The sequence below is a fragment of the Microcebus murinus genome, chromosome X (assembly GCF_040939455.1).
Source record: "Microcebus murinus isolate Inina chromosome X, M.murinus_Inina_mat1.0, whole genome shotgun sequence".
Taxonomy (NCBI): domain Eukaryota; kingdom Metazoa; phylum Chordata; class Mammalia; order Primates; family Cheirogaleidae; genus Microcebus; species Microcebus murinus.
Window position 1 is genome coordinate 106,931,138 of NC_134136.1, and position 13,712 is coordinate 106,944,849.

Sequence of the window (13,712 nt, forward strand, 5' to 3'; positions counted from 1 at the left end):
AAAATGCTCAACATCTCTAATCATTAGAGAAATGCAAATCAAAACCACAATGACATATCACCTAACCCCAGTGAGATTGGCTTGTAACAAAAAATCCCAAAACAACAAATGCTGGTGAAGATGTGGAAAGACACGAACACTCTTACACTGCTGATGGGACTGCAAATTGGTGCGACCTCTGTGGAAAAGAATTTGGAGATACCTCAAAGAGCTAAAAATAGAAATATCATTCGTTCCAGCAATAGCATTATTAGGCATCTGCCCAAAAGAGCAAAGACATTTGCACCCAAATGTTTATGGCAGCACAATTCACTATTGCAAGGACATGGAAACAACCCAAGTGCCCGTCAATTCGCAAATGGATTATTAAAATTTGGTATATGTTTACAATGGAATATTACTCAATTCTAAGAAACGACAGTGAGCTAGCACTGCTTATACTATCCTGGATTAAGCTTAAGCCCATTATCCAAAGTGAGATGACACAAGATCCGAAAAATGGGCTCCACATGTACTTGCCATCAAATTGGTACTGACTGATTAACACTATGGTGCTCAAATGGCGGTGGTATTCACCAAGGTTGGGGGGTAGACCCACATCTGAGGGATGTGATGAGCATTGTGGAAGGGAAGGGCATACCTCTAACCTTTGCTAGGGAGAGGCAAGGATATAAAATGCAACCATGTACTCTCATATTTTATTGAAATAAAATAAAAAACAAGTTTCAGCAAATTCAAAAAAATTTAAATCATACGATGAATCTTCTCATACCATAGTAGAATAAAACCAGAAATCATTCCAAGAGAAACATTCAATTCTACACAAAGTCATGGCAATTAAAAAACCTGCTGAATGATCCTTGGGCCAGTGATCAAATTAAGATGGAAATCAAAAGATTCCTTGAACAGAATTTCAAATGGGACACTAGCTTTCAAGATCTATGGAATACAACAATGCAAATCTAATTGGAAAATCCATAGTCTTAAATGCCTTCATCAAAAAGACAGAAAGATCACAAATTTATTGACCTAATTGCACATCTCAAGGAACTAGAAAAAGAAGAACAAAGCCAACAGAAGAAAAGAAATAACCAAGCTCAGAGCAGAACTAAAGGAAATGGAAACTAAAAAACAACAAAACAAACAAACAAACAAACAAAAAAACAAAGAAACATGAAACAGAAAGTTGTTTCTTTGAAAAGATAAACAAAATTGATAGACCACATATCAGATTAAACAGGAATAGAACAAAGGTGGACCATGGGCAGGGTGATATTCAAAGGAGAAGAAGAGAGATGTAAAATATTTTAGGATTAGAAAATGGAATCAGAACATGGCTGGGATCTACAGATATTTTGTTATGCAGCAGGCCAATGTGTTTAAAATAGTTCTCTTAAACAACAAATTCTTAGCAGATATTATAGCAACCATAAATTCTTAAGCCACATTTTAAGAATAAATATACTTTAATAATAACAGTTCCATAAAATGTATAAACCTTGAGGTTTCAGTAATATTGTTGACTCTGTGTGTGTACATATGTATCTGTGTGTATGTATGTGTGTATATTGCTGCTGTTTTCCCCTTGCTCTAAATAAATTAATGGTGTTATTTCTATTTGTCCATTAAGAACATTCAACAAAGACCTTTCACACTGGCCTTCCAGGAAGTCATCAATTGTATAATCTATTTTTTAAGTAATAATTTTTCCTGACGTACTCTTCTAGCTCCGACTTATTCCAGGAGAAGAATGTAAGCCAACTGACCCAGGACTATCTCATCTGTGAATTAATAAAACTGTTGAACATTTGTCAGTGATTGTATTAACTGGGTGACTTGCCTTCACTTTTACTTTTCTATTATTTTTCTTTTTCACAATTAGTTTTTGCCTTTCAGCATTATTTCTTTTTTTCATTAAAAAGTTACTTAGAAAAAACAAAAGAGTGACTCTAACACTTAAATGGAAACCTCTAATTAACTTAAAAAAAGGTACAGTAGTACCCCCTTATCTGTAGAAGATATGTTCACTCCAAGATTGCCAATGAATGCCTGAAACCATAGATAGTTCCTATCTCTATGTATACTAGATTTTTTTCCTATTCATATATACCTATGCTAAAATTTAATTTATATTAATAAATTAGGCCCAGTAAGAGATTAACAAATAATAATAGAGTAATCATAACAATATAAATATACTGTAATAAAAGTCTCTTTTTATCTTTCTTAAAATATTGTACTGTACTTACCTATTTTCAGACTGTGTCTGATCTCAGGTAACTAAAACCCTAGAAAGCAAAACTACAGATAATGGGGGACTAATGTATTAGTGAATTTGAAAGGAATTACTGCTTTAGATCAAAATTTTACCTTTCGAACAAGAAGTGTTTTATATACACTGCTTGTATGGGTATTTTATTTTCTATAATTTAGTCTTTAAATTTATAATATCTATAAAACATTCTGCTATAGAACAAGGGCAATAAGATGTGAGTATACAGTGATTTTGTGGTCCTTGTTCATTCAACTATTCTTAATGTTTTCCCAGTCTTAATTCATTTACTGAAACAAATGTATTGAAGAAGCCAAACTTGGAAAGCTTAACAATCGGAAGTAAAAACTATTTACCGTATCTGCCCATACACATATATTACTCATTCATTTTATTTTTATATCAAGTATGCATGTGTAAAGCATTTTTGCTAATTCAATTATCATTATAAATTTATGCATTAGCGAAGACATTCAGTGAAAATAATGCCTACAAATAGGATTTTTCAGTATGACAGTTGTGTTCAAGAAAGTCATTTTAAGACCTCAATAAGATGAATATGCACTATTTAAAATATCAACTATAAAAATATTTCTATATGCTAGAAAAAGATTAATTTGTCTGAATTAACAGTATGTTAAAGCAACAGCATAGTCAGAAACAAAGCTTCAAATAAAAGCAATGGTGAAAAGAGACATTAAGAAATCTTAGTTAATTAAATTGAGGCAAGCCACAGTGAAAGAGACTATTCATACCTGTCGGCACATGTGATCCCACTGAATATTAAGTTCTCTGAGTTCTGTTTCAAGTCTGGAAGCAAACTCTGGCTCTGCTTCATTCTTTATCTTCTGTCCACCTTCATTGACACTGTTTAGACTGGGCTGAATTGTCTGAATATCATTGACTAAAAGCTAAGGAAATAATTCAATATAAGTTGGCTAAAAAAAATTACCACCACATATTAAAAATGCAGCATAGCTAGGAATCATGGCATTGCATATGAATTTTGTCTTTTAAAATCTGAAAACATATAGCTACAGATATAGATATAGACATCTGCATAGCCGGCTTGAAAAAATGTTCAGTGTTTATTTTTTTATTTATTTATTTTTTTGAGACAGAGTCTCGTTTTGTTGCCCAGGCTAGAGTGAGTGCCGTGGCATCAGCCTAGCTCACAGCAACCTCAAACTCCTGGGCTCGAGTGATCCTTCTGCCTCAGCCTCCCGGGTAGCTGGGACTACAGGCATGCGCCACCATGCCCGGCTAATTTTTTATATATATATCAGTTGGCCAATTAATTTCTTTCTATTTATAGTAGAGACGGGGTCTCGCTCTTGCTCAGGCTGGCTTTGAACTCCTGACCTTGAGCAATCCGCCCGCCTCGGCCTCCCAAGAGCTAGGATTACAGGCGTGAGCATGTTCAGTGTTTATTATGGTATGAGTGAAGTAGGGAATTATCTGTATTCTACTTATATCAGAAACAAAAGGAAATAAATTTGATATTTTTGGTTAGAAAAATGTGTGAAAATGATGGACTTTATGCATTACTATCTTTGAAAGGATTTTGGTTTTCAAAAGCAGGATATTGCAACAATTGTTTATAGCATAATGGGTGTGAAAGTTATTTGTAAGGGGGATTTTCTTTTTCAGCTTGTATTTGCAAAAAAAGTTCTTTAAAGACTTAGATTATTTTATTCCTGCTGTATGATAATGGTATAATGAATATTATTTCAAAAATCCATATTGTGTTATGTTATAGTATAGTGAATTATACATGAAGGGAGCAACACAGTATGAATAATCATTTGTAACAAGATATAGCAAGTAGCTCATGGGATTCTTTACCTTTGAATTCTATTGAATTTTATAATACAATAATCTTATCAAGTGGGGTTTAAGTAAAAGGCCATGTTTTGACTGTGTCTCAATTATTTAACCCAAGGTTTCTCAACATTGGCACCACTGACATTTTGAAGTATATAATTCTTTGTTGTGGAGGGCAATTCTGCATGCTCTAGGATATTTAGCAGCATCCCTGCACTCTACCACTAGACACTAGTAGTATCTATCCTCTCCCTCTAAGTTGTGACAACCAAAATGGTCTCCAGACATTGCAAAATGTCCCCTGGGAAGGGGAAGGACAAAATCACCACTGGTTGTAAACCACTGATCTAACCAAACCATATTATCCATATAAAAGTCTTCATATGAAAGGCATCATATAAAAATCTTACCCTGCACTGTTTCAACTGTTTTTTTAGAATTTCTGAATCCCCAAGGGCAGGCCATTCTTCCTTCAGAAAAACATCAACTTCAGCCATCCATTTCCTCAAGGTTTTTATGTGATTCTGAAATAAGAGACCCATTTTAAGGCCTACTTGAGGGTGCTGATTGGTCCTAACACAATTCATCATAGTGATAATTCTAAACACAAGCCCAAAAACAATTCCCATGTTTGAAGGATGTCTCTAAGTAGCTCTTCAGGAAAAGTATTTTTACTAGGACTGAATTTTTATAGTCTACTGTATGAGCACTGGTGTATGAAGTCTGCTATTGTTAAAAATAAAAAATTACTACCAAATGTGGTTTTATGATGTTACTCTCGAGAACATTAAATCATATCCCCCTCTAGAGAAATTTTAAGTTACAAAACAACTCATGATAATACTAACAATGTGCCCTTACAGTACATAAAACAAACTATGAACAATAAACTCAATGTAATGGTGTCTTTATAGCCTCCCTAAACCTGAACTTCCGCAAATTGTTTTCTACAGTTGACAGTTTAAATAGTCTCTCCAGTTGGGAAAGTTCATGTCAAAATTTTGTCATCTTTACAGAGACAGCTTTTGCTTTTAATATCTTATTTGCCTGATCAGTTTAAAGTAATTATCAGGTGAAAAATGTCATCTTTTATCATTGATAAATAGCCAAGTACCTCCAATGATTCATTCCCATATTTTTTGTTTCTGCTTCTTTGTTTTTTTTTACTACTTTTTAAGTGTATGATTGTCACTTCTTTATTTCAATATGATTCAACTATGCTGTCCAGATGTGCTATATTCTTCCTGCTTAATTAAATTTCTATTGAAAATATGTGCTTTGCAGAAAGTTTCCTCTTTCCAATGATTAATAATAATTTAAAAGCATTTGACTTAATCTGAGAATTCAACATTATCACCTTGCTGACATCTTTCATGTCTACTTTTGCTCTTCTGCCACATCTTCATTGGCCTTGTTCAGGTCTTATTATTGACTCCTTCATTACTGTATTTGCTCTTTTGCATATCTGCCTCAGTGTTAATGCATTCCAATAATTTCTCCACATTCATGCCAACAAACTTCTTCTCCTCTCCTCCTTCCACTTTACATGGTGATATTTTGAAAACACAAATGTAATCATATATTTCCCTCTTTAAAATACTAGTAGCGGCATTATTATTGTTGTTGTTGTTATTTACCCCATCACCATTAGGTTAAATTCATATTCCAAAATGTGGCATCTAAGACCATTCATGATCTACTCTCAAATCATTTTTCCAACTATATATTTCATTAATTCCCAAACATATATGTTGTCTCTCCAAAGTTGAACTTCTTCATTTAATTGAACATAGCATTCCACCTTGCCAGAAACTCTTTCTTCTTCATTATTATCTGTCTAAATTCTAACTGTTCATTGTATGTTGTTCCAAGAATATTTCATAATTCTATTTCCTAGTTTATGTTGAGGACTTTTCCTATGTACTGTGATAACTTTTACCATACTCTTTAATTTACTTACTGTGCTAAGCTGAATAATGATTCCCACAAGATATTTACACCCTAATCCCTGGAACCTATGAATATGTTACCTAATATGACAAAAAGGACTTTGCAGATGTGATGAAGAATTTGGGTATGGGGAGATTATCCTGGATCAGCTGGTTGGACATAATGTAATCACAAGGGTCCTTATTAAGAGGGAGGTAGGACAGGGAAAGGGGGAGGGAGGGAAGAGGAGGAAAGAGGAGGGAGAAAGGAAGAAGTGGGGTAAGAGGAAGAAGAAGATGGGGAGGGGGAAGGGGAAGTAGATGGGGAGGGAGAGATTGACACTGGAGGGTTTTACACATTGCTGACTTTGTTGATGTAGAATGGGAACATGAGCTAAGGAATGCTTTCAGAAGCTAAAACTGGCAAGAAAACATTTTCTCCTATAGCCTCTGAGAGGGACACAGCTCTGCTGACACATTCATTTTAGCCCATTGACACTGATTTTGTACTTCTGACCTCCAGAACTGTAAGATAATAAATTCGTGTTGTTTCAAGTCATTACCTTTGTATAACAAATAAATGATTTGTTATAGCAACAATATGAAACAAATATATCTTATCTTTCTTCTTCACTAGAACATGGGCTGATTGATGGCAAGGACCATGTATATACCCTCTTTGGCCATTGGTCCAGGCAAATTTTATGTGTTTTTATATAGTATTGATGTACATATGCATGTAAATGTACATTTACAAGTAGAGACATATATATATATATACACACACACACACATCCATATGTGTATATATGTATACATATATATATATATATATATATATATATATATATATGTTGTGCTTTAAAGAATGTTTTAGGATTGCTTAGTGTTTTGGTTTGTAAAAGAACAAAAAACTAAGTAGCTGAACTGAGGTTTAAATACAGAACCATCATGTTCTAGTGCTTTTTATCATACCATGATGTTTTCAAAGTTTCTTTTCCAGCATTAATATTTTTCAAAATAATTGACCACCTAAGGGACACATTAATTACATCACTAAATATTTTAGACTAAAATGTAATTGTTGGTTTACATTTTTTTTTTTTTTTGATAAAGTCTCACTCTGTTGCCTGGGGTACAGTGCCGTGGCAACAGCCTAGCTTACAGCAACCTCAAACTCCTGACCTTAAGCAATCCTCCTGCCTCAGCCTCCCGAGTAGCTGGGACTATAGGTGAACCCATTATGCAGGTTAATTTTTCTATTTTTTGGAGAGACTGGGTTTCTGTCTTGCTCAGGCTGTTCTTGGACAACTGGCCTCAAGCAATCCTTCTGCTTCAACCTCCCAAAGTGCTAGGATTATAGGCGTGAGCCACCATACCTGGCCAGTTTATTGTTTTTAGCTTGGGTGATTAGTAGTATGGTAGAACTATTCAAACAAATGAAGTCAGTAGCAGTTGCTTTGTGGAAGATGATGGGGTAAGATTTAAGTATATAATTGTAAGTGAAATATGGTAATAAAAATTATATTACTTATATTATATTAAATGTTTTAAATGATAAATGATACCTATAGCTAAAAGACAACTAGACTAAAGGAATGATTGGTTTTGAAAATTAAGATAAAAACATGTTTATATCCTATTGGTATTGGTGAAAATAACAAATTGATTCTAAAAAATATCTAAAAAGTAAAACTCTTAATTACTCTTTTCTTAGAAGAAATAGGCAAACCACACTCCTTTGTGAAAGACTTGTGTCTTTTGATCTTATTACTAACTTTGAAGGACTCTGGAGGTCAAATGTCTTTATACCTTTAAGTTTACAATGCACTGTTAGGGGAAAACCAAGTAAATAAAGATGAATAATAAAAGGTAAAATCTTGAATTACCTGAATTTTTCGAAGTTTATTCATTTGCTCCTCTAGCTTTTGACTGCGTTCAGCCAGCTGGGAGGAGAGCTTCTTCCAGCGTCCCTCAATCTCTTCAAATTCTGAATGGTATTTCTGGCTAAATTCAGAGGGAGCTTTCTTTGACATCTCTTTCACAGTGGTGCTGAGATAGTTTAGGCCACTTTCTTGTTCTTGCAGAGAACTTTGTAAAGCCTCAAAATTTAAAAAAAAGGTATATTTATGCTAATGGATAAATAATTGATGAGTTTCAGTTAAGTGTATTAAAGTAAAATCTGTGTGATTCAATCATCTAAACAAAGTACATGATTTAATAATATCACTTATATAAACTATTGGTCACTTAAATTCTACATTTTATTATAAGGGTAACTGGCAAAATATTTAGTGATATTTTATTTAACAATCCATGCTTATTTTTATAAACAATGCCAAATATATCCAAAACTATATCTTATTGAGCCAAAGGGTTTTAGCATACCTAATTTTACTTAATTAAATATATATAAATACTGCAATTATGATACAGTTAATAGAATTTAAATTAACTATAGTCAACCTTTAGTAAGACAACTATTAGATTCCCTACATAAAACTATAATTATATTGATATATGGGGTAACAAAAGTTATTAAATAAGTTACCAGATTGATGGCTTACTAATGCCAGTAAAATAAAATTTTATATTTCTCAAAAGACATTATTTTGTTTTGGAGTACTATAATTAAATTATAGGGTAATTGTGGGAAGAATTTATAAAGTTTATTTTACATTTATCCCGGTTAACCTATGCAATCCTCTAGTAGGATGCCTATCTTTAGGCTTCCTCTACTCAATATTTACTTAAATGTTACTTTCTGGTTATAAAGTAATAAAAGTTCATGACAAAAATGAAAAAAAAAATACCTGCTTACAACTATTGACTTTATATAAACTTTCAGATTTTTCTACACATGACTAAATGTTGGCTAGCTTATCATATCATGTACACACAATTATTCCTTCTGCCATAATGTGACATATATCATCCAAAAAATTATTAAACATATAACTTTCATGGTTACATAGTATCCTATGCATATTTTGTGGTACTTAATTTAATATTTTTACTTTGTATTTATTTATTAAAATAAAATTTTATTTATTTACTTATTTATTAAATTGTTCCCCTATGATGGATTATTCAGTCAATATCTAGCATTTATTTATATTTTGAGCTAGGCATTTTATTGTAAGCATTTTTCCAAGTCATTGGGTATTTTTCAAAAACAAAAATTGTAATGGCTTCTCTAGTTCATTTAATCATTTTTCATTAGGTTCTATTTTTCTACTCCTGTTTATCTATATCTATCACCTAGCTATATACCCATAACTTTCAGTATATTGTGATTATTTCTATAAGATATAGAGATCATAGAAAGTATATTCATGCATCCAAATGAATGAACTTTTATGTTATTAGGAAGTACTGAAAAGTTTTCTTCAGTAAAATTTACATTCAATATATATTCCTATCAGTAAGTGTGAATGTTTAGCTCATCACCTCATCCCTTCCAGACCTGCCCTTATATCTTTTGTGTGTGTGTGCACGATTTAGTCTGTGAAAAATGGTGTCTCATTTTGTAAATTTTGTACTTCATCTTTTACTATTTGAGTTATAATTTTTCATAGGCTTATTGGAAATTTATGTCTCCTATTGGTGATTTCCTTATTAAGACTGCCTCACTTACTGATAGAAAAAACATTTTTCCTGGGTCTCATATTTCTTTAAAATTGTCTCTGCTGTTTTTACAATGTTTGTGATTGCTTCTATTGATTTTTATGCTTTTCCATTATAAGTTTTAAAAGATTTTCATTTAAATTTTTTATTTATGCTTATTAAAATTTTTTGAACTTTTTACGGTATGTGGTTTTTATTTTGGTGAATCTTTATGGCAAGGTTCTAACTTCATTTTTTCTGTTAGTTAATACATTTTCCCAATAATATTTATAAATAATTTTCCCTTCCTCACTTTTTTTGAGTGGAAATAATCTCTTCAATCCATCTATTCACCATTTCTTCTGTCTTTTATCCATTCCTCTTATTATACCACATTTGTAGTTTTACTTTTTTCAAAGTTTATTAGTTCTGTTAGTACAACTATTGTTCCCCAGTAAACTTCGTAATCATTATGTCAAGTACTAAAAATAGCAACAAAAAGATTAAACAACTATGGTTTCTTTGGTGTTATAATAGAAGAAATAGTCTAAATATGACAATGCATGGAATAATGCTTAAATAAATATATATTTGAAAAAATCATTTTTATAAGAAAATAATATTTAACTCTCAAAAAGGACTTTTCATATAACTTAAAATTTAAGTTCTTAAAACTTTTTTCCCCTAATCTTCAAAATATGGACATATTATCTCAGCTCCTAAATATAATTAAAGAATATGATCTTATATATCAAAAAATGTTATTGGATATATGTTTTATATATATATATATATATATATATATGAGAATTAATAGGAAAATATTCTAAAATCTCCTACAAATTATCTCTTTAATTTCCCATATTGGCATTTTATCTTTGTTGACATAAGGTTGCTAAAAATCATAGTTATTAGAGCTCAAATATTTTACTATAATATTATATGCCATTAGTGTTTAAATTCAAGCTAATTTTATAAATACAGCAGCTCTTCATATTTGTGAATTCTGCATCAGTGCATTCAAAAGACCGCTGATTGAAAATATTCTAAAAAATAACTATGTCTGTACTGAACATGTACAGATTTTTTTCTTGTCATTATTCTCTAAACAATACAACATAACAATGATTTATATAGCATTTACATTCTATTAGACATTATAAGTAATCTAGAAATGATTTAAGGCATATGGGAGTATGTGCATAGGTTACATGCAAATACTGCACCATTAGTATCAGGTGCTTGCTTGAGCATTCGTGGATTTGGGTATCTGGGAGAGGTCTGGGAACCGATCCCCCATGGATACCAAGTGAGGACTGTGTACTGATTTCAATCATCTGTTTGAGAATGTGAGAGGGGTTATGAATAAGGAATCAAAGATGGAAAATAATATTACAGCTTTTCTAATAATAAAAGTCAATATGTCTGATAATGCATACTAAACTAAACATATAATTCATAAATATATTATATAATTGTTTTCAAAAACAGCATTTTTATATATATGCAGGGGAAGAGTAGGTGAAAGTATATAAATTACATATTTAAAGTCTCATTTACATTTGTTCAACTGACAAGCTATCATCCTTGTCACAGCTATTTTACTTCTAATATTATTTTAAGGTTACATCAATATAATCATATTGATGGTTGATAAATGATAAATGACATACATGCTGTATTGTTTTGACATTCAAATATTCACAGACCTGTAACTCGCCAAGTCTCTGCTCCATGATTTCATAGTCAGTGACACTAAGCTGAGGTCTAGAAAGTTTGGTTTCTGACTGCTGGATCCACGTCCGGATAGTACTCATTGTCTCCTGATAGCGCATGGGTGGCAACGCATCAAAAACTTTAACAAAAGGGAAAAAAGAGTGAGAATTATTTGACCATTTTATAAATTTGTCATTGTGTTTTCTTAAGTTGGTAGCAAAATTAATCATAATACTAAATTCAAATATTAACACAATTAAAAAAACTAAAATAGATTAGAATGTGAATATGATGATAAAAATAAATTCCTGCTACATATCTGGTATGTCAGGGGACCATACATATATTACACTGAATTCTCAAATCAGCCTGCAAAGTCTGTATCATTCAATTCATTTCTTTAAGGTCAGGAAATGGAGAAGCAGAGAGGCTGAGTAATTTGTCCAAGGTCAAACAGATGGTGTTCGGAGAGAGTGAGAAGAGGCCAAGTATATCTGATATTGATGGCCACTTTCTTTCTGTGTTATCATTTGCCTCTGGAGAAAACATTATCATCATTCAAAGCCCTTGATATTTTAAATTATATCATGTCACCTCTAATTTTGCTAAAATAAACCCAATTTATATGTGTTTACTATGTATCAGGAACTCTAATAAAAACCCCACATAGATTATTATTATTAATTCTTATAATAAACTTGTAAGATATGCATTGTTAACCACATTTGCAATTGAGAAAACTAAGGCTATAAAAAAAAGCCCACTAATTTGCTCATAGTCAAGCAGCTATTATATTATAGTGTTAGAGGCAGGGGTTCAAACCAGGCCCATTTTGTTTCAGTCAAAACCACTACCAAATGTGTACTTTGCCTAGTTGTTTTTGACATCTACAATATATGGCCTTATATATATAATATTTACATATAATGTATATATTAGGGAAAGTATATATACACACAGTGACTTTATACATATATGTATACATGTTGCTCAGATTAAACACAAGATTGAGAAATTTGAAGAGAACTGGAAACCCTAACATGACATAACAGATTTAATCAAAAAGAAATTCTATAACTGAAAATGTGATAAGTCAAAATAAGAACTAAGGAACTAAGCGGATGTGTTTAACAGCAAGTTTGATGACTCTAGAGAATTATTAAGCCTTAAGATAATTCAGGAGTAAATATTTGGAATGAAACAGAGATACAAAAGGATAGAAAATACCATAAAATGATCGAACATAAATGTGTCCAAGAAAGAATGTGGCAGAAGCCATATTTGAAGAGAAAATAACTGATAATTTTCCTAAATAGATAAAATCATAATGCAAAATCCTAGTTTACACCACTATATCAAATGACATTATTTAACTCTCATTGGAATAGCTAGGATATGAATGTCACTTCTGAATGCCATTTCCTTATATACTAAATGAGAAGAATATGGGAAAGTATTTTACATGATATTTAATGGGGTATTCAGATGGTTAAGATAATTTTAGACAGTGTGTTAAAAATGGATACTGAAATGTTAGAAATGGGGAATTTTGTTCAATATGTTTATACTGTATTTATGAACTCACATGCAAATTTATTTTAAGAGATTTTATTTAATCTGAGCACTTCTGATTTCTTAGTGAGAGATCTCTGATACTTTAAACTTTACTGTTGGGCGTTGGAGGTGGCTCACGCCTGTAATCCTAGCACTCTGGGAGGCCAAGGCGGGAGGATTGCTCAAGGTCAGGAGTTTGAAACAAGCCAGAGCAAGAGCGAGACCCTGTCTCTATGAAAAACTAGAATTTAATTGGCCAACTAAAAATATATAGAAAAAATTGGGGAGGCATGGTGGTGCATGCTTGTAGCCCCAGCTACTCGGGAGGCTGAGGCTGGAGGATCACTTGAGCCCGGGAGTTTGAGGTTGCTGTGAGCTAGGCTGACGCCATGGCACTCTAGACCAGGCAACAGAGTGAGACTCTGTCTCACAAAACAAAAAATATCTAAACTTTACTGTTTTTTTAATTTATTTGCAACTCTAAACTTTACTGGTTTTTTAATTTATTTGCAACTCTTGAGTTACAGAACAATGACCAAAATTAAGTGATAAGATAAATTTGAAAATTATATATTTGAATTGATCTTTAAATTTTTTAAAAAAATATTATGGAGGTATAAATGCTCTGGTTACATAAATTACCTTTGCACTGCCAGAGTCAAAGCTATAAGGGTGCCCAGTCCCAGACAGCGCACACTGCAACATTTAGGTATAAGTTTACCTATCCCCCCTACCCCCACCTAACCAATACCTGATGAATGTTACTTCCATATGCACACATCAGTTTTGATCAATTAGTACTAATGTAATGG

At 32.2% G+C, this 13,712-nt stretch overlaps 1 protein-coding gene across 9 annotated transcripts in view; it reads right to left on the reverse strand.

Annotated features, from left to right (window-relative positions):
* Positions 1-13,712, reverse strand: part of DMD (dystrophin) — a 2,109,452-nt gene that overhangs the window by 1,300,615 nt on the left and 795,125 nt on the right. For all 9 annotated transcript variants that reach the window (XM_012756891.3, XM_012756894.3, XM_012756895.3 and 6 more), the window contains 4 exons: positions 11,340-11,485; positions 7,914-8,126; positions 4,507-4,620; positions 3,028-3,183 (listed from right to left, as the gene is read on the reverse strand). In XM_012756891.3, coding sequence (XP_012612345.1) covers positions 3,028-3,183; positions 4,507-4,620; positions 7,914-8,126; positions 11,340-11,485 — 629 coding nt within the window. The remainder of the gene's footprint in view (positions 1-3,027; positions 3,184-4,506; positions 4,621-7,913; positions 8,127-11,339; positions 11,486-13,712) is intronic.